At 37.1% G+C, this 19,382-nt stretch overlaps 5 protein-coding genes and 1 non-coding gene across 7 annotated transcripts; 3 read left to right on the forward strand and 3 right to left on the reverse strand.

Annotated features, from left to right (window-relative positions):
- Positions 1 to 226: 226 nt before the first annotated feature.
- LOC108860085 (plastid division protein PDV2) lies at positions 227 to 1,624 on the reverse strand. Its single transcript, XM_018633999.2, has 2 exons — positions 1,212 to 1,624; positions 227 to 1,053 (listed from the first exon to the last, which is right to left on the reverse strand). Exons 1-2 carry the CDS (start codon positions 1,497 to 1,499, stop codon positions 424 to 426), a joined length of 918 nt encoding a protein of 305 aa, XP_018489501.2. The 5' UTR covers positions 1,500 to 1,624; the 3' UTR covers positions 227 to 423.
- A 2,816-nt stretch (positions 1,625 to 4,440) lies between these two features.
- Positions 4,441 to 5,850, forward strand: LOC108837333 (putative FBD-associated F-box protein At5g56700). Its single transcript, XM_018610392.2, has 3 exons — positions 4,441 to 5,198; positions 5,289 to 5,426; positions 5,504 to 5,850. Exons 1-3 carry the CDS (start codon positions 4,560 to 4,562, stop codon positions 5,780 to 5,782), a joined length of 1,056 nt encoding a protein of 351 aa, XP_018465894.2. The 5' UTR covers positions 4,441 to 4,559; the 3' UTR covers positions 5,783 to 5,850.
- Positions 5,851 to 7,429: 1,579 nt separating this feature from the next.
- LOC108859721 (MLP-like protein 165) lies at positions 7,430 to 8,334 on the forward strand. Its single transcript, XM_018633628.2, has 2 exons — positions 7,430 to 7,705; positions 7,919 to 8,334. The coding sequence occupies exons 1-2, from the start codon at positions 7,528 to 7,530 to the stop codon at positions 8,194 to 8,196; spliced, it is 456 nt and encodes a 151-aa protein (XP_018489130.1). The 5' UTR covers positions 7,430 to 7,527; the 3' UTR covers positions 8,197 to 8,334.
- A 1,197-nt stretch (positions 8,335 to 9,531) lies between these two features.
- On the forward strand, positions 9,532 to 9,603 carry TRNAQ-CUG (transfer RNA glutamine (anticodon CUG)). Its single transcript has one exon. It is a non-coding gene; the product is annotated as a tRNA-Gln (tRNA).
- A 113-nt stretch (positions 9,604 to 9,716) lies between these two features.
- Positions 9,717 to 13,497, reverse strand: LOC108863482 (probable LRR receptor-like serine/threonine-protein kinase At2g16250). Its single transcript, XM_018637919.2, has 4 exons — positions 11,073 to 13,497; positions 10,841 to 10,966; positions 10,727 to 10,749; positions 9,717 to 10,655 (listed from the first exon to the last, which is right to left on the reverse strand). Exons 1-4 carry the CDS (start codon positions 13,091 to 13,093, stop codon positions 10,066 to 10,068), a joined length of 2,760 nt encoding a protein of 919 aa, XP_018493421.2. The 5' UTR covers positions 13,094 to 13,497; the 3' UTR covers positions 9,717 to 10,065.
- Positions 13,498 to 14,463: 966 nt separating this feature from the next.
- Positions 14,464 to 18,463, reverse strand: LOC108861957 (cell division control protein 48 homolog C-like). Of its 2 annotated transcripts, XM_018635957.2 has the most exons (10): positions 18,324 to 18,463; positions 17,752 to 17,856; positions 16,714 to 17,545; positions 16,051 to 16,637; positions 15,817 to 15,969; positions 15,603 to 15,719; positions 15,415 to 15,519; positions 15,279 to 15,344; positions 14,942 to 15,205; positions 14,464 to 14,861 (listed from the first exon to the last, which is right to left on the reverse strand). In XM_018635957.2, exons 3-10 carry the CDS (start codon positions 17,519 to 17,521, stop codon positions 14,658 to 14,660), a joined length of 2,304 nt encoding a protein of 767 aa, XP_018491459.2. In that variant the 5' UTR covers positions 17,522 to 17,545; positions 17,752 to 17,856; positions 18,324 to 18,463; the 3' UTR covers positions 14,464 to 14,657. The 2 variants fall into 2 exon arrangements, with proteins under 2 accessions (XP_018491459.2, XP_018491458.2); XM_018635956.2 differs by lacking the exon at positions 17,752 to 17,856.
- Between the last annotated feature and the right edge of the window lie 919 nt (positions 18,464 to 19,382).

A 19,382-nucleotide genomic window follows, 5' to 3' on the forward strand; every position in this document is an offset into this window, starting at 1 on the left:
AATGAATTTGTTATTTCATAAAATCCAATTATCCGATATACCTGGAACCGTGGTTCATACCCGAAACCGAACCGACTACTGTAACAGTGCTAGTATTCTGTAATAAAACATGGTTTCTAGTGGATAAGTTGCATTTGTTTGATCAAGTTTTTGCCAAACCACAATAAAAATTCTCTCATTGTATTACTAACTGATACATTTGCCTACCATTACGCAAGTGATAATGGTTGTGATACACTGTAACCATCTGATTAAATATCAGAACATATGTACTCTAAGATTATATGCTGAGAGGCACAAGCAAAAGAACAAAACTCTAAGGGAGTTATGTAGCTTCACATCTAAAAGAGACAAAAGGTTGAAACTTTACACACTGAAACTCATGAGGCAATGAATATTACAGACTAAGGCGATTTTTACAATTCAACCGTATCCGTAAGTTACATCTCGTTTCGCTAACACCGAGTCAAAGGGTATCTCGACTCTTTCCTTCACAAGACACCTCGCTTCACCGTCTTCAATCACTAGAACTTTCCCCTGAGGACATTGGTTCGGCTTCCCTCTGACTACTACTCTCTGCGGTAGGAGAAACTTCAGTGACGCCCCTCTTCTCCTGATCTCCGGACCGTATCCCGAAGCAGACAAGATTGAAATCACACCGATGACCGGAAGCATGATCTTGGCGACAGAGCCTAAGAAGCGAAAAACTCCACGATTTGAGCCTCCGTGGGGACTTTCCACCTCCGTTTCCTTTCTCACATGTCCTGACCCAAACCCGTTTTCATCAGATATCTTCTGCTTAGACGGTAGATGAGGTAAGTAGCCATTGTTGTTATCTAAACCGAGGGAGAGAGGAGGAGGATGAACAGGGTAAGGAGGAAGGAGAAGATCGTTCTCATAGTCAACTCTCTCGCCAGCGAAAGTCGAAGCCTCGCGTAGTACTACGAGTTCTTTCCCTTTGTACTCCTTGAGCTTCTCAAGCAACACCTTCCTGCTGTGATCAATCTCAGAGAGAGCCACTTGCTTCTCATACTGTTGCCTTTGCCGTTGATTCTGTTTTTTTTTATTACAAGAAAACCAATCAATACCATGAGAGATAGATCTTATTACTACATTAACTGAGAATTAAGACAGAAACACCAATTGGTTTGGTTTGGCTAATTGAGACAAAAAAAAAGACATAGAAGCAGGTAAAATCTAGGGTTTGGAACCTGTAAAGAAGCAAGCTGAGACTCTAGGGATTCAAGAGCATCGCGTATACGCAAAAGCTGTTCAGCTACCTCTTCTTCCTCCTCCTCCTCCTCTACATCTCCAGAGCTGATTGAGTCAAAATCCTTATCTTGACTCCTGAGAATAGTCCTATCTCTCTTTCCTTCTCCGGGAAAAGAAAGCTCGTCTCCGCCGACGGGGGTGCTGGAGCTGGCGATAGAATCGCTGATCTTGAGTCTGAGCTCGGTGGCTCTGGCTAAAATCAACCCGATGCCTTCTTCGTCTTCCATTTTTCAACGATTGTGAGTGAAGGAGAAAATTGGGGGTTAGGGTTTTTGTAAGGTAGTGAGTGAGGGGAAGGAAGGAAGAGCCAAAATCGGAGTGTGTTGTTGTTAAACAGAACGCGTGACTGTGGTTGGCTAATTCTCAGATTTCAGATTTCTTTCTGCTGTTTCTTTCCTGCTTTTCATCAACGGCCACAAAAATTCAACCATTCTTTATTTTATTTTATTTTATAATCTTTTTTGTTATTTCATTATTTAGGAAAAAGGAAGAAAAACAAAAGGGAAATTGATAGAAAGTCACTTCTGGATTTATCACAAAGATGACAAAACATAACATTTCTACATAAATTATCAAAAGATTTGAAAATTTGTTTTTCTTCGACGTAATTTTATTCATTAAATTTAGTCATTAAATTTAATCGTATAAGTGAATAAGTTTATAGATTAAAAAACTAATTCATTCTCAAGGATAGCAATATCGGTTCATGATCAAATTTGCCTATGTATTTCGATCTAGTCTAGAATTCATCACCCACTTGGTGATCATTCTCCGCTTGAGATCTTAATCCCTGAAACAATTTTACTATATTATCTCATTACGCTTTGATTCTAGTGTGCATCTATATTTTGATAGGTTGGAATCAACTAATTTGACTCCTTTTTATAATGCAATTTTAATGAAATCGGCTTGTCTCTCGAAGCCATTGAAAATTTATGAGAACTTTAAAAGGATCCACAAACTTCCCTCGCAGCTCTTTCATAATTTTACGAGAGCATATTACATTGATAATTTGCGGAAGATTTACGATGATTTTTTTGCCACTGTAATCTTTTCACAATCCATCACAAATTTGCGAAGATAATATTTTGAAGAGATAATATTCCGGGCTAATATTTCTTAGCCATTTTTTCTCGCAAATCATCTGATTATAGTGCCAGGAAAAAAAAATTAGTAGAAGTAGAAGCTTTTAAAACTTTATATATGTTATCAAAGTGGTCCAACATGTTCATACTAAAAAGTAAAAGATAATTTAGAAAAACAGTACAAATCTAGTTTCTTTTTCATGATATAATTACATTTTCCAAATCCAAATACTACAAACTAAATTGCTTGCCATTTGATAAAATTGAATTAAAATTAGTAAAGAAAACTCACATAAACTAAAGTTGCATTTATAAAGCAAACAAAATATCTACATATTCAATGAGGATTCAATTCTAGTTTGCATTTAAAGGATGAGCATGAGACAATATATAAAAATTATGAATAATTATCTCGTTTGATAATCAAAGATGAAAAGATCCGTGTGTCGACGGAAAACTGCAACTTTAGTTTACAGCCTCCAGGTTATTAACATATAAAAATTATGAATAATTATCTCGTTATATAATCAAAGATGAAAAGATCCATGGTGTGTCGACAAAAAACTGCATCAGTTAGAGATTTTCTTGAATTGTTAAGATTTGGGGTTACTGCTTTAGCTTTCAGTGAATGAACACCCATTAATTAGATACATGTTGACAATTTTCTTTCGGTTTCACATCCTGAAGTTGATTTTCGTTTAGATTTAAATTTAGGTATATGATCCAATCAACTTCCTAGTTCAGTATTTGTTCAGCTTAAAACCATTTTCTTGATGATAGTGTAGAATGGATCATCTAAGTATCAAAACTAAAGGTTATAGATTGTGTCGATAATAAATATGATTGGTCAAAACCGATTGCCGACCATATTGTAGTGTAATTGACTCTCTGTTGTGAATTTTGCTTGAATTGAAAGATAAACTACAAACGATAACCTTGGTTATGTTCTGTACAAAGTTAAAGATGATTTTATTAATTGTCCCAATGAGAATGTATTAGTATGTAACTAAATAGGGATGCAGTTTTTCGTCGACATACCATAGATCTTTTCATCTTTGATTATCAAACGAGATAATTATTCATAATCTTTATATGTTGCCCCATGTTCATCTTTTAAATGCTAACTAGAATTTGATCCTCATTGAATATGTATGATATTTTGTTTGCTTTATAAACGCAACTTTACTTTATGTGAGTTTTCTTTACTAATTTTAATTCAATTTTATCAAATGGTAAGCAATTTAGTTTGTAGTATTTGTATTTGGAAAATGTAATTATATCATGAAGACGGAATTTAGATTTGTGCTGTTTTCTAAATAATCTTTTACTAACAATTTATTATTTTTCTAAAAATAATTACTTCGCAATTTTTACATGTTTATACTAAAAAGTAAAAAAATAATTTAGAAAAACAGCACAAATCTAAATTTTGTCTTCATGATATAATTACATTTTCCAAATCCAAATACTACAAACTTAATTGTTTACCATTTGATAAAATTGAATTAAAATTAGTAAAGAAAACTCACATAAATAAAGTTGCGTTTATAAAGTAAACAAAATATCTACATATTCAATGAGGATTAGATTCTAGTTTGCATTTAAAGGATGAGCATGAGGTAACATAGAAAGATTATGAATAATTATCTCATCTAATAATCAAAATGAAAAGATCCACGGCGTGTCGACGGAAAACTGCATCAATTAGAGAATTTTTTTGTCAACAGTCAGAAATTTTTTTGAATTGTTAGGATTTGGAGTTTTGAACTTTGATTAATAGTTAAGATTTTGTTCTAATAAAAGAGTCAAAAATTAAGGTTATTTTATTTATAAGTAACCAAACCAATTAACATATAATATCCAAAAATAAGTAATTCCAAAATAAGTACATATATATCTATTTTTTAGAGATAGATTTTGTAATATTATTAAATATTGTTTTATTTTTTTGTTGCTTGATTACTTTTTTTCACGTTCCTTGGTAAAATTACTTGGTTTAACCGGTTAAGTTTAGTTAGACAAAGTTGGTTAAGTGGCAAACTAAATTAATTATTTAGGGTTTTGTTTATTGGTGTCACAAGGACTGTGCTATAACGAGTTGGCGATATATACACATTACACACATACCTGAGCAGATCTTGAGTTAAAAGAAATTAGGGTTCTACTCTACTTACTTTATGTTACCCTAAAGGAACCAAGAGAATGGGTATGATTAGTGACTTACCTGACCAGATGCTCCTTGAGATTCTCTCATGGCTTCCAACAAGAGAAGTGGTGGCGACAATGCTTTTGTCCAGACAATGGGAGTTTCTTTGGAAGCAAGTGCCAACACTTGATCACGCTTTTAGCCAAAACGATGGCAAAGACTCTTCAGATTTTGTCAACACATTTTTGCGGTTAAACGAGAGTCCGGTTTTTAGAAGTTTCAAGTTATCGGTCAGTCCATACTGCGACGCGAGAAATGTTAGAACCTGGATTGATTTCGCAGTTTCCCGGAGGGTGCGTCACCTTGAAATCGACCTTACAGCCGCCCGGAAGCCTATGATCACGACTCTTCCAAAGCGTCTGTACACTTGTGGGACACTAACTTGTTTGAATCTAAAGGCCCTTGTACTCGACGAAATACCTGAAGAATATCCAATTCGTCTCGCATCGCTCCATTACTTGTACCTCTCCGTCTCAAGTCAAGTGTCGGGGCACATGTTTATGTGTAAGCTTAACGCTGGTGCGCCTCTTCTAAAAAGGTCAGTGGTACGCGGTGACGATGTCTACAATAAGCAGTTTCTTGATTATATAGCACGTAAAAACTCACTGAAGAGCTTTACATTGTGCTCATCAGAGGTAAAAATACTAAGCTATCTTATTTAACTAATTAAGTACTTTGTCGTTGGAATATATGGATATATACTCACACGGTAACTCAAAATGTAGTGGGATCCAGTCACCATTGGCCCTTACTTTAAGAAGCTTGAGCATTTTTGTATGTGCACATGTTCCCCCTGGTGGTGGGATTTGCTTATCGCGTTTCTTAAGTATTCGCCTAAACTACGCTCTCTCCAGCTAACCAAGGTAATTCTGATTAAAAAAAACACTATTAGCTTTATTCTATAATATTATCATCTTCTTAACTTTGGTCTTCACATCAGTCTTGCAACTTGAGACGTTGTTTTCTTTGGGCGGAGCCAATTACTACTAGTGGTCCCCAGTGCTTGTCATCGACGCTTCAAACCTTGGAATGGAGAGATTATACAGATACTCAATTCGACAAAGATGTTATCTCTTTTCTCCTCAAGAACGCTACGTGTTTAACAAAGGTCAAGATTGTCCCCGTAACCACCACTGGTCATATTGAGAAGCTTCGAATCCAAGCCTACCTCTCAAACTTGTCTAGAGGTTCAACTGCGTGTCAGCTTATCTTCCCCTAAACGATAGTATCAAGCTCTCAAGATTTGTTATGTTCGTTGACAAAAAAAAACAAAAAATAAAAAAGATTTGTTATGTTCATTTGCTATTTTATTTTGGTGAATTCCTTGCACGAACCTTGAAATTAATCTTAAAAATGAAACTTTACTAAACGATATGGTTACATTCACTCATTTGAAACTGGTTCTACAGATGATTGTTGTATCACAGAAGCAACGATGACCACGGAAAAGTTAGCTTTTGCCTTGTCAAAATCCAACACTTTTTTTGAAGCGATGATGAAAATTTGATATTTGATGTAACGCTTGCCACAAACGAGAATATAGACATCAGCTAGCTCCACCTATCAGCTAAGTTCTGGTGTCACAATCCTCATCCGTGCAGTAGGCTTTGTCACATGATCAAGTGATGATGACATAGGAACCAAGGACAACTCAAGTGAGCTAATTCCGACCATGAGGCAGCAACCAAGAACAAGGTCCGGAGCTAAAGATTGGGCAAAGAATTTTTCAGCAAGGTTATTGATGTTTTAGTCGGCCAAGATGATCCTCTATGACCCAACAACCGTCCGGACCAGCAGATCCTCGACCAGATGTCCATGGGCAAGCCTCAGAAGCTCAAGACCCATCCGAGTACGATCCAAATGGACAAGGTATGAATACTATAGGTTATATATCTAAGTGAACATTATTCTCGGTCAAACAAGGAGTTCCATGGTTGTCATTTCCCCTAAATAAAATGCAGCATCTTAAGGCCAAGAGAGGAGCCAAAACGCTACACTTCAAAGATTCAAGCAAACATCCACATTCATCCCTTTATTTGGTCAAATCCACTTTACATATTCGCATGGTCGACTAGAAAACTAAAAGTTATAAATATTTGACTAGTTTGATTATCTTGCACTAATCGACAAACTAAAAGTTACATATACATAATATTTTTATAAAATAAAAAATAAGAGAAATAATTTTCAATTCTTTTCGAATACACTTTTTGAATTCACACTTTTTTTTTCAAAAGAATTCTTTTTCAAAAATCTTATTTTAAAATCAATTTTTTATGAAACTACTTTTAAAATTTCAGTATTTATTATTATTATTTTTAAAAACTAAACCTTGCCCCTAAAATCACATCTCCATATCTAAATTTTATGTCAATATTAATTATATAAATATCTATTTACCTCTGTGATAAAACATTTTGGTCCTTTACCGACTGTATCTATGATAAAAAAACAGTTACAGTCATTGTACGAAATTTCTCTAGTCAATATTTATTTATTTTTTACTTCTTACATTATCATCTTAGACACTTTATTTGCTATTATTTACTTCATTGTTTTGTAGAAACAAGAATGATAATTCACAAGAAAAAGCGCCACTTTGTGCCAGTGAAACAGAAGATAGAAAGAAAGGGTGAAGCTTACTTTTTCTTTTCTGGACAAAGGTGTAGCTTACTTATCTCGGTTTAGGTATGACTCATTAAAATATTGAATTAAAATTATTAGAAAGAGATTTATAATGCACAATCTGTGCGTATCGCGGATGAAATAAGAAATTAGTTGAGATTTAACGATGTAGACAAAGAAGTAGGTAGTGAATCACTTTCAAAATAAAAGGAAAACACTCCTCATTCATATTCTTCATCCAATATCTCTATAAAAGGAGTTATGAAGTCGATATAGGGTATTAAGTCTCACCAGACAATCTAATAGGTGACCTTGAGAAAGAAAACAACGGGATAAATAATGGTAACGGAGGAAATTGAGGTAGACGTGGAGATCAAATCTCCGGCTAATATGTTCCACATGTTCGTCGGAAGATTACAACATCTGCCCAAAGCCACTCGCTACATTCAGGGATGTGATTTGCTCGAAGGGGACTGGGGCATGGTTGGAAGCATAGTCTTGTGGAAACTACTTTTTGGTAATGGCATAACTATATCCTTTTTAAATTTTATTTATCAATTTGTTTTCGTCCTATTCTTCTTTGATTTAAATGCGAAGATCTTTTTTTGTTGTTGTTGAAAATGATGGTGAGATCATACAAGGACTTGGTAGTTGGAACATAAGATTTTAAAGATTTTCTGTTTTGCTTGTTTCTTTGATTTCAATCACAAGAAAACATGTTTTGGTTTAGATGGAGAGGAAATAGTGTCAAAAGATATGATCGAGGCGATGGATTTTGAGAAGAATGTTATTCAGTTGAGAGTGTTAGAGGGACCTCTTAAGACAGTGTACAACAGCCTCTTGAAAACGATGAAGGTGAGCCCTAACCATGGAGGACCAGGAAGCACGGTAAAGTGGAACGTGAAGTACGAGAGGATTGATGAGAACGTTGCTCACCCTGAGAGGCAGCTCCAGTTCTTGGTCGAAGTGACTAAACAGGTCGACGGATACCTCTTATCTGAGGAATAAAGCCTCTTCGGGTTGGCAATATCTAAATAATTAATGCTTCACATACAACATGTTTGTGTGGAAGAGTTATTGTTACGTAATAGAGGACTCCTCTTGTGTGTTTGTATGTGTTTCTCAATAATGTATTAATGTGACATTTATCGGATCTAAAAGAAATATATATATATATATTCATTTAGGATACTCCTCTTGTTTTATAGGCTTGACATCTTATCTGATATGTGCACCAGTATCCGAATCTGATGCGAGAAAACCAAACTGGAATAACAAAATATTCTAACATATATTGAATTAAAAAAATTGGATATCCAAATTCGAACAAGTATTATTTAAAGTTGAATCGATATCCGAAGATAACATAACATATGTACACTTGACCTTATATTTCTAGTTTACATCTTTTATTTTATTTAAAATTTTATATTGATACTATACATACTTTAAAATCATATAATATACATATAATTACGGACAAAATAATTGGATAATCACATAAAATGTATGTCAAGCTTTTTGTTTCATACATTAACAAAAGTTATATCGAATTTTTTTAAAATCAATAACCGAGTTCATGTTTTTTATTTTTGAAATGTTATTTCTAAATATATTTATCATTCAATCTATTAAAAATAAAAAGAATCATCTAAGTGAAATTTATATTTTTAAATATAAAAAAATTGAGAAATAAAATAAAATTTAAACTTTTATTTTCAAAATCTAAATATCCAAATCCGACCTAAAATAACCGAACTCGAATTAAAAATACATGAATCTTATCCAAAATGTAAAAATACCCGAACGATTGTATACTTATCCCCCAAACTGCTATCATGATCACATAACTAATATGCATTGCTAATATCTTTATGTATTAACCCTGAGCTTTTCTATAACTTTTCAACTTTTAAAATTCCACCGGTAAATTTGTAACATATATCTTATTTTTCCCAGAGAACAACATGCCACCAGCCACAATTTATATCTCAAATCAAATAAATTGATGAAAGCTGATTTCAAAAATTCATAACATATTAACCCATAAACCCAATAATTGAAATACCTGAAATTGTGATTGATGAATCGTTTAAATGAAAATTTTTAAAAGAAAGAAAAAGTTACCATCCATCCAATCGGTAACATACTTTTCAATCTCACCTGAATAGGAGGGAAAAGTCTGGTGGTGACTAATAGCCTAATAGGGGATTTATTCACCTATTAATAGATGGATAAATGCAAGAGTTGTCAAGGGAAACTCCCACTGAACAAAAACAAAGGTATTCCAACAAGTAGTTGTCCAGAACAAATAATTCTAACAAGTACTTGTCCAGCACAAATGGTTCTATGGTCTAGCGGTTAGGACATTGGACTCTGAATCCAGTAACCCGAGTTCAATTCTCGGTAGAACCTAATTTTTGTCTGTTTTTCCTTTGACCAAAGATATTCCGAAGCTTCCCACATGAAATCAAATAGTCAAGTATTATTTTAATCCACACAAGATCAGATCCAATCAAAACGTAGGGAAAGTGGAACTGAAACATTTAAACGAAACCAATGTTCACACCTTCTTTTTCCCGGCCTTCGATAAGAAAGAACCTGAGAAAACCCAACCTCCAAGAATTACAATTTACAATAATAAATGATCAAAAAAAAAAAAATCTAAAATTTTTAAATTAAAAAAGGAAAAAAAAGACAGCAAAAGAAAATAATAAAATCTATATATAAAAATGATTAAAAAAAACATATCCTCCCTTCTAACATAATCCAACCTGTGAGGACTGACTGTGCCTTTGGTTATATTATCAACACAAAGAATCGATGAACGAATCATAAAACATTATCCTCTCAACTCTCCCATCCCCATAAGCACTTTTACACATCTTCACCGTAACCAGGAGGTTCAGGCACAATCTCACTAGACTGCCGTCTTCTCGACGATGAGTTCCCATTGTTATTGTTCCTTCCACTACTCCCTTGCGACCCCGAGTTTCCATTACCACCACCTCCAGCTTGATGGACACCTGTTACATCCGACGCGCTCTGCCTCCAGCTCCCAAATATAGCAGCGTTCCAAGAACCCCTAGAGGAGTTTGTTCTCAACCGTGAAGAGCCTCCCGAGCCAGAGTTGTTATCCTCTCTCACTACTTTCAACGGATTCTCAAGAGCGTTCACAATGTGTCTCATTAACGGCCGTCTTGTTGGTTTTGGGTTTAGGCATGACTTTGCGATGATAGCCATCGCCCATACTTCTTCTAGAAGATCCTCGTCCACCAATAACGACGGGTCTAAGATCTTTGTTACCAGTTCCTTCTCGTTTGTGCTTATGTATTTCAAAGCTTCTTCCATGTAGGCTTTTGCTTCTGCGTTGTCTGGCGAGCTGATCCCCAGCTTCCCCGTGACTAGCTCAAGTAACACTTTGCCAAAGCAGTAGACATCATAGGAGCATGTTGCATTTGCTGCACCTGAAGAGAGATTAAAAAATCAGATATCATAAGACAAGAACCAACTAAACTGTTAAACAGAGCATATATACCTGAAGAGGATGCTTCAGTCGATCTGCAAGAGAGGGAACAGAAGCATAAGTAAAAGTCGAATGTTGTTATGACGAGACAACAAACAGAGTTTGGTTAATGTAATGAGAACTTACTGTGGTAACCGAAGTAAACGAGAAATCCTGCTTTGGTAAACATCAGCTTGAGCATATACCTCGCTTAGGCTTCCGAGACGTACATCGAATTTATCATCTAGAAGTATGCTACTTGCTTGCACATCCCTATGTAACATTGATCACACACACACACACACACAAGAGTCACTTTCGCTTCTGTGCTTATAAGACAATAGAGAAACAAGACACAAAGAATCAAGAGTTTAGTTACCTATGAACAAGAGGTGGAGAACACTCGTGATGCAAATAAGCTAGTCCCTCGGCTGCACCAAGAGCAATCTTCAACCTCGTTATCCAATCCAAAGACTTCAACCCATCACCACCTTCGTTATCTGACTTCCTAAACAAAGAGCTAGCCAAGTCTCCGTTCCTCATATACTTGTACACCAAAACCTTCTGGCTCTCACTCTCCAAGCAGTGTCCAAGAAAAGGAACCAGCCTCTGGTGTTGTCCAGCTTTACTAAACACCTGAAGCTCTGCTGATATATACCCTTCGTTTTTACTCTCCTTCGCATCGATCTTTTTAATAACAACGGGTGTTCCATTATCCAAAAACCCGCGGAACAAACTCCCGGAATGGCCATGTTTGATAAGATTAGCGTCACCGAACTCCTCCGTCGCTTGGAGAAGCTGCTCAAACGCAAACGCGTTCCCAAGACGCGACAAATCAAAAGTCTGTCCTCCTTTAGGTGGCTGAGAAGCTTCCGTTACAGGTTTAGTAGTAGGCCTATCATTGTTCACCCCTCCGCTTCCTCTTCTTCTTCTTCGACGTATACATAAAGCCACAAGAATGACAATCAGAATAAAACCAATCCCTCCACCAACTGCAGCTAATATAATCACAGTCATGTGGCTTATCCCTTTAGAAGCCTTCCCCGAACTAGGTTTCGTGATGTTAGGCCGTCCGAAAGCATCAAACTCTAGTCCTTTAGCCGTGTAGAACGACGAACAATCTTCTGAAGACTTCTGTCTCTTCTCATCCCGAAGACAGTTTCTGGTGACAGACGCGTTTGCTCTCACCACATAATCCGGAACCTGACCTTCGAAGTAGTTACCAGAGAGGTCCACGGCACTGAACCTCGTGAGAATCGGCGTGAGCTCGCCGTAGAACATGTTCGAGGAGATATTAACCACCACCACCACCACCCCAGCATCACCAGAGCTAGTAGTAGAGTTCGGCAGCGTTCCTGTAAAGTTGTTCTCAGCAACGTCGAGGTTCTTTAACATAGGCAAAGACCAACACGCGTCAGGTAGATAACCGAAGAAACCGTTTTCTCTCAGAACTAAACTCTCAAGCTGGCTATTATTAGCACCAGAACCAAACAAATCATCAGGCAAAGCTCCACTCAAGAGGTTATCACTAACCACCAAGCTCTTCAGATTCGTTAACTTTCGAAACTCTACAGGAACCGAACCGGACAAGGAGTTGACGCTGAGATCAAGGTCAACGAGATTGACCAGATCTCCCAGCTGAGGAGGAATCGAAGAAGAGAAGCTATTGCTGGAGAGGTTCAGATAGAGTAGCTTCGATAGCGATCCAACACCGATCGGGATCGGACCGGTGAGGTAGTTACCAGAAACATCGAGACTCGTCAGGTTCAGCAACGAGGTGAAAGAATCAGGGAGAGGTCCGGTGAGGGAGTTCTTAGAGAGATCGATCTCGTTGAGACTCGACAAACCTCCCAAACTGCTCGGAACCAAACCGGTGAGGCCGTTACGAGAGAGATTCAAGGTAATCAAGGTGGTTAGGTTACCTAGCGTCACGGGGACGACACCTGTCAATGAACAAGAGGTGAGATCCAAGACACGGAGCGTCGTTAAGGTGAGGGCGAACCAGTCGGGGAGGGAGCCGGGTAACGCGAATCCAGACGCGTTGAAGTAGAGTAAGGAGGTGAGGTTAGCGAGCGGTTCGAGGGAGGAGAAGAAGCGCGGGTTTCTCTTGCCGATTCTCGTCCTTTTGAAGCCTGAGATGTTGATCCCGACGACGACGACGCTTCCGTTTAGATCGCATTGTATGCCTCTCCAGACGAGGCAAGGGTCGCCTTTGATTGGCCAGTCTGTTCCTCGTAGGCCGAGAGTGGACCTGAGACGGAGCAGAGCGAGACGCTCGTCGAATCGAGTTTGTGATTTCGCAGTAGCAACAAGGAGTAAGCAGTCGAGGGAGAGTAGCAAGAACAGTAAGGAAGACAAGAAGAAGAAGAATGAGCTTCTCCGATGATGATGATCAACCATTGCTCATCTTCCACTCTCCAACATTGTTATCACTTTTACATAAATCCAAATTGAAAAAAAAAACCCTAGAAACAATGTTGGATTGTTAAGACTAGAGACAGATGTCGAAGTGGTTTTAGTCTGTGTCTGGATCCAATTACAGTTCCTTCCTACCTTCCTTCACAGAGACTTTAAACACACCTCTCTCTCTCTCTCTCTCTCTCTCTCTCTCTCTCTCTCTCTCTCTCTCTCTCTTCTTCTTCTCTCTAAAATCCTAGTTAGAGAAGATCACTAATCACTAAAAAGAAAAAGGGATTAGTGAAAAATCTTGGAGAAGATCGAGACTGCTGAGAAAACAAATGGAAGACTGTGATACTCCTCTCTCTTTCTTTGTAGCAAGACACTAGAAAAATAATTAAAATACTCCATAATCAGTGTAATCATGTAATGTTATGTAATAATACGCTTAATGATGAAAGAAAAATTATTTGGAGCAGTATTGAAATTTTATTAATATTTGCATTAAATTCAAAAATTATATGGTTACATTACAGGTGATGTCCTTTTTTATTGTTTGGTTTGGTTTTAGGTAAAAGCCAGCTGGGAAAAAAAGTTCCCTTTCTTCTTTCTTTTTTTGTCTCAACATTAATATTTTTGGATTTTTAAGGAATGGTATTTTTTCTTAACAAAAGTAATGATATATTCATGTACTAAATTCGGCACTCTTGATTGAAATAATGAGGTAATATATTATATTCTTCCAACTAAAGAAATAATTATTATTTTCAATTTTTTTATACGTGTTTATTGAAATAATACCTACACATAAACAGAAATTTAAAACCGTTTTTTTAAATAACATTGATAATAAGTTATGATATGAATTGTTTGACTTGTTCCAACTACCACATCGTATTATTGGGTGTTCACATGTTACGCAATTAAACCAAATCTTCTTCTTCTTTTTTCTAGAAACGAGAAAAGAAAATAAAGATTAAATTCCTCTATTTTTTTTCTAGTTGAAGAAAATTATTGTTTTTTTTTTCTTTTAGTTAGCACAAGTTGAAAAAGGTTCTCACATCGCAATCAAATGATCCAACAAATGAACTTTCACGACGATTTAGCCATTCACTATGCACTGGTCAACTAAAATATCTCAATGATATTCTAAATTCACGGGGCCAGTGGTTTAGATTGGTTCTGCTAAAAGTGTACTTACTACTATCTATTTATTTCATTTTTATAGTTTTCTAGATAGGAAACTTTAATGTAGCTTTTTAATTAATTTATCTTCAATTTGAAAAGAAACACAGGTTAAAAAGCTAATCCTCAAGATAATCATACAATATCTTGTATAGTAGAGCCTTTGTATTCTTCTGCAATTGTACGGATCTGATGAGAACACTTGTTGGAAACAAAATTTGACCATCCTAGATCCTACCATTACATGTCTGAACTTGGAAAACCTGATTACATATTTAAAAAAAAAAATAGTATCTATCTCCTGGGAAAAATGGGATAGAGATGTTTTTATTCCTCAAGGCCAAAAGATGATTCCATGGGTGATTTGTTCCATGTTGTTTCTTCATCCGCTTCTTTGTAGCTTATCTCGTAGCTCCTCGTAGTGTTTTATTTGCTGTTTGCTCACAGACGGCGAAACCAAGGAGACGGCTTGCTGAATATGAGTCACCTTGATGACACACTCACTTGAATCAATAACACCATCACCTTCAGACGATTCAATGGACCTGAATTTCTCCTCTACTGCCAGGTGTATAGCTTTGTCCATCTTCCAATTCAAACCAAACCGTCAGAGAATCATACACATTACAGTCATCTAACGATTCAAAAAAACAAAAAGAAAATTACCAGGTTAGCGAGATCAGCTCCGCTGAAACCATCACAGTTCATTTTTGCAATGGCATCCAGGTCAACACTAGGATCTATGGGTTTCTTCTTTCCGATAGCTTTTAGAATTGAAGCACGCTCATCTGCAGTAGGAAGAGGTACGTACACACGATTCCCAAACCTACCAGGTCTCAGTAATGCTGCATCAATCACATCTGGCCTGTTTGTAGCTCCGATTACGTATACATCACGCCTCTCTTCACCACCGTCCAGCTCAGTAAGAAACTGTGGAACACCAAACAAAACAAATCAATTTAATCAAACCATCATTCGCTCTATATAATCAAGAAAGCCTTACCTGGTTCAAAAGTCTTCCAACGACCCATGAACCTTCTCTGCCACGACTTGTTGTCATAGCATCCATCTGAAAAATTCAAACAAGAATCAGACAGTTCCACACTTAAACTTGCATGGTTTGTAAAATCATCTCAAACCTCATCAAAGAAGAGAATACATGGCGCGCATGTCCTGGCGCGTTGAAACAGCGTCCGAATAGCAAGCTCGCTTTCTCCAACGTATTTATTTAGAATTTCTGGACCCTGAAAAGCCAAACTTAGAAGATTAGAGAAAAAGCATATTATAAAGAAAAATCCAGAAAAACATGACTTGGAAGTCGTCAAACCTTAATGTATATGAAATTAACTCCTGCCTCGTTTGCAACTGCCTTTGCAATCAAAGTCTTTCCACAACCCGGTGGTCCATAGAGCAAGAAACCTGTCTCTAACTTCTCTCCAAAACCCTAAAAAGATCCCAAAGCAGTACACTCATATCTTAATAGAACAAGGAAGTAATCTTTGACTATGTAATAACGATGGTAAGTGTTTTTTTATTACTACCTTGTAAACCTCAGGATGTTTGATGGGTCTGACTATGTATTTGTTGAGTTCACGCCGTAGATGGTCAAGTCCACCAACATCGTCCCACGTGACATTAGGCACGATAGAGAATCCTTCTCTAGTTAAAGATCCCTGAGCTAACTTCACTGCTTCCTGGTGGAGAAAAAAATAAAAATAATAACAAAATAAGGAATCAAGGAGGAGCAAAATAAGGCATCAGATTAAGACACACACCTCAAAATCAGACATTCTGACAAAGAGCTGTTCCAAATCCTCTTCCGACCAGGGCTGCCTCAGCCAAGATTTATCATCTAGGCCATCCCCATCCCCATCCCCAGAGAGTTGACATTGTCTTGAATCCATAACTCTCTTGATGCCTATTCTGCCAGCCATGTTAGCCACACCTTCCAAATCAGCTCCGACGAAACCAGGCGTCAAACGAGCTATCCTTCTCAAGTCAATGGAACCTTCTAGTCTAAGTCTTCGGACCACAACAGAGAGTATCTCAGCCCTAGCATCTTCGTCTGGAGCTCTCAGAGCAATCTCACACTCAAACCGCCCGCTTCTCCTCAGGGCAGGATCAAGAGCATCAGGCCTATTAGTAGCTCCAATGACAACGACGTAACCAGCACTATTATCATCGCCCTTGTTACGAGGCCCATCCATACAAGTCAATAACTGCGTCACGATCCGCTTCTCCGCCTCCCTTTGCTGGTTTTCCCTCTTTGAACCAATCGCATCGATCTCGTCTATAAACACAATGGAAGGCGCAGTCCTATATGCTTTAGAGAAGAGCTCTCTAATGTTCTCTTCAGAACCACCTGAGAGAGAGAGAGCATACAGTCATTATTAATACAAGAGACAGAATAGTTGGCATGAGAGAAATGACATTATTACCAAAAACACTAGAGACCACTTCGGTGGCTGAGATCTGATAAAAGGGAACACCAGCTTCATTGGCTATAGCATTAGCCAGCTTGGTCTTTCCACAGCCAGGTGGTCCGTGGAACAGGATCCCGCTCGGCGGCTTCACTCCCATCTTCTTAAACGGTGGAGGATTGAGAAGCGGGAACAGAACATTAGTCATCAGTTCACCCAACACTTCGTTTATCCCACCAAAATCTTTAAAAGTAGGTCCGTTACTCCCCTCGACAGCTTCCGAATCGACATCACCAGTACTCCCACTCACGGAGGAGCGAGAGACCTTAGCCTCCTTTCTCAACAACCCCATGGTAGTAGTCATCTTGCTGCTGCTGCTACTACCAACTTTGTTGATTGGTTTCTCGGAGGAGGTGTTCAGCTTAGCGTAGCCATCTCTTACGCTGTTACTGGTCAAATCAAACCGCGGCGGACTCAACTTCTCGCTGTATACGGCGTCCTCAGAAGTGGAGACTTCACCAGTGTCTTCTTCAGAAGAAGAAGAAGACACTGGCCGCTCCTTGTTTGTCCTCTGTTTCTTCCTCTTGCCCTGGTCGCCACTGTTGTCATCTTCTTCTTCTTCTTCTTCTTCTTTGAGGCGCTTGGATTTAAGGATTTTTCTGACGTTGATTAGAAGCGCATTCTTTTTCGACCTCTCATACTCACGGGTGGTGGAGCGGAGATGATCAACGATATCTTCAGCTGTGGTTAAATCCTTGCTGCAAGAATCCATCATTCGACTCAGACGTCCCATATTAATTCCTCCGCTAAGACCCCTCATTGCCATCAGTCAGTTATGAATCTTCGTAACCTATTGGAAACATTCACACATCGATATTGGAAAAATTGAAATCTCGGATACAAATGCTCTTTGTCGCGTCATCAACGATAGAAAATTGTACATAAGCTATATATATGGAGGAGTAACCAACTTCTAAATATCGATCAAGTTATCATAATTCCACAATATGGGTTATCTTGTACCACAAGTAACCTAGAATACCTAGGAGATGTTACCTTTATGAGATAAGATGAGAGTCGAGTTCTTCTATTCGAGAGCAAGTTCAAAGAGAGAATTCTTTTTTTTCTCTGTATTTTTATTGAACTTCAAAAACTGTTTGACTACAAACACAAGACAGAGTTTAGACAAGAAAACTAATGAGAACCCTAATCTAACCACAAAAGCCACGTTAACAATTTAAAAGAACAATTAAAAAAGCCCATACGACCCATAGGAGATGGAGACTCGCTGCATCAATATGGGATATCTCAGAGTTAACGAGAAAGTTGAAACCTTTTTTAAAAAAATTTGTAAGGACTCATCCATGTAAACTAAAACAATGAAAAATCAATAACTAAACATGAATCTCTTCAAAAAAAAAAAAATCTCTTCTAAGGAGAGAGAGAAAACGTATAATACAATATGATCAAACGAGAACCTAAACTTGGTGTTCAAAAAAAAAAAAAAAGAGAACCTAAACTTGGATGTCAGAAAAAGCATACAAACTCTCGGTTTCGTGAATCCATACACTAAACTTGAACCTATAGGAAAGAGAAGAGCCAAAAAATTCTGAAAATGGAGATTTTACCTGAAATCGATAGTGGAAACGGAACGAACTTCTGAGTAGACACGAGTGATCAGTCTTCTCTTTTTCGGTCTACTAGGTCAAGAGTCCAGAGAAACAGGTAACCCAGACGGCGTTTATACAAAATTGCGTGTTGTTCTATCGGTTTGGCCCAACGGATTAAAAGCCCGCGGACTGATACCACACAAACAAGCAGTGGCGGTGGTAGTTACTGGCCCAAATGATTGGATAGGGCATTTTGTGTGGTCCAACTTAGTCACTGGCCCAAATGATTGGATAGAAATGTTGTGTAGTTTTTTTTTTTGTATTTTAATCTCCACCCAATATCGTGACCAAAAAAAAATCTCCACCCAATAATTCAAATTCATTTATCATATAATAATTTATTTTTAAATTAAAAATTTATCAATTCATAGTTTTTATGATCTATAAGCAGAGTCTACTTTCATTTCATTTTGGATATAGAAGAAAAACGTCATTTTCACTATAATCAAACTATTTTAGTGTTTTAAACTTTTTTTTGTTAAATAGATCTTAATAATAATTTTTTTAACACTCGCGGTTCTTCTTATTAAAATTTATGTTATATTAATTTTAAAGTTAATCTCAATTAAAAATATTATTAATATGTAATTATTATAAAAGTATAAACTAAAATGGTGAAAATGTTGAATTTTTTTAAATAAATTTGTAGAAGTTAAAAATGAAATGGGTGTCGAACGGTGGAAGAGAGATGATGATGTAGAATGCCCTTTTTACAGACATTAATATAGAATGTTAAAAAGAGAAAAAAGGATGGTGAAAATGAAATGGGGTTGAAACCATTGTATATGGTCTTGTTTGCTGTTTTCTGTTAAGTTGCTTGATTGTTCTTGTACTTTGAATGTGATGCTTCTTGGATTATTACTCTATCATTGAGTGCTATGGCATCTTGAATCCAATTTGCATCTCTATTTGATCAAATTCTAGTTGGAACAAGAATCAGAATCCATGGACTTGTTTAGCTTGCAATAAGTGCGTACTTTCCAGACTTCAAGCAAAACCACATATATATTAAGTTTC

The sequence above is a fragment of the Raphanus sativus genome, chromosome 5 (genome assembly GCF_000801105.2).
Source record: "Raphanus sativus cultivar WK10039 chromosome 5, ASM80110v3, whole genome shotgun sequence".
Taxonomy (NCBI): domain Eukaryota; kingdom Viridiplantae; phylum Streptophyta; class Magnoliopsida; order Brassicales; family Brassicaceae; genus Raphanus; species Raphanus sativus.

Bases quoted from the DNA above. Each gene is read 5' to 3' on its own strand.
- LOC108860085 (XM_018633999.2), bottom strand. From the start codon at position 1,499: ATGGAAGACGAAGAAGGCATCGGGTTGATTTTAGCCAGAGCCACCGAG. The intron at 1,054-1,211 runs GTTCCAAACCCT...AAAAAAAAACAG, and splicing joins CTCAGCTTGCTTCTTTACAG to AATCAACGGCAAAGGCAACA.
- LOC108837333 (XM_018610392.2), top strand. From the start codon at position 4,560: ATGGGTATGATTAGTGACTTACCTGACCAGATGCTCCTTGAGATTCTC. The intron at 5,199-5,288 runs GTAAAAATACTA...CTCAAAATGTAG, and splicing joins TTACATTGTGCTCATCAGAG to TGGGATCCAGTCACCATTGG. The intron at 5,427-5,503 runs GTAATTCTGATT...TCTTCACATCAG, and splicing joins GCTCTCTCCAGCTAACCAAG to TCTTGCAACTTGAGACGTTG.
- LOC108859721 (XM_018633628.2), top strand. From the start codon at position 7,528: ATGGTAACGGAGGAAATTGAGGTAGACGTGGAGATCAAATCTCCGGCT. The intron at 7,706-7,918 runs GTAATGGCATAA...GTTTTGGTTTAG, and splicing joins CTTGTGGAAACTACTTTTTG to ATGGAGAGGAAATAGTGTCA.
- LOC108863482 (XM_018637919.2), bottom strand. From the start codon at position 13,093: ATGGTTGATCATCATCATCGGAGAAGCTCATTCTTCTTCTTCTTGTCT. The intron at 10,750-10,840 runs GTAAGTTCTCAT...CCTCTCTTGCAG, and splicing joins CGTTTACTTCGGTTACCACA to ATCGACTGAAGCATCCTCTT. The intron at 10,656-10,726 runs GTATATATGCTC...ATCTCTCTTCAG, and splicing joins GACTGAAGCATCCTCTTCAG to GTGCAGCAAATGCAACATGC.
- LOC108861957 (XM_018635956.2), bottom strand. From the start codon at position 17,521: ATGGCAATGAGGGGTCTTAGCGGAGGAATTAATATGGGACGTCTGAGT. The intron at 16,638-16,713 runs GTAATAATGTCA...TCTCTCTCTCAG, and splicing joins AGTGGTCTCTAGTGTTTTTG to GTGGTTCTGAAGAGAACATT. The intron at 14,862-14,941 runs GTAATTTTCTTT...TTGAATTGGAAG, and splicing joins GAGCTGATCTCGCTAACCTG to ATGGACAAAGCTATACACCT.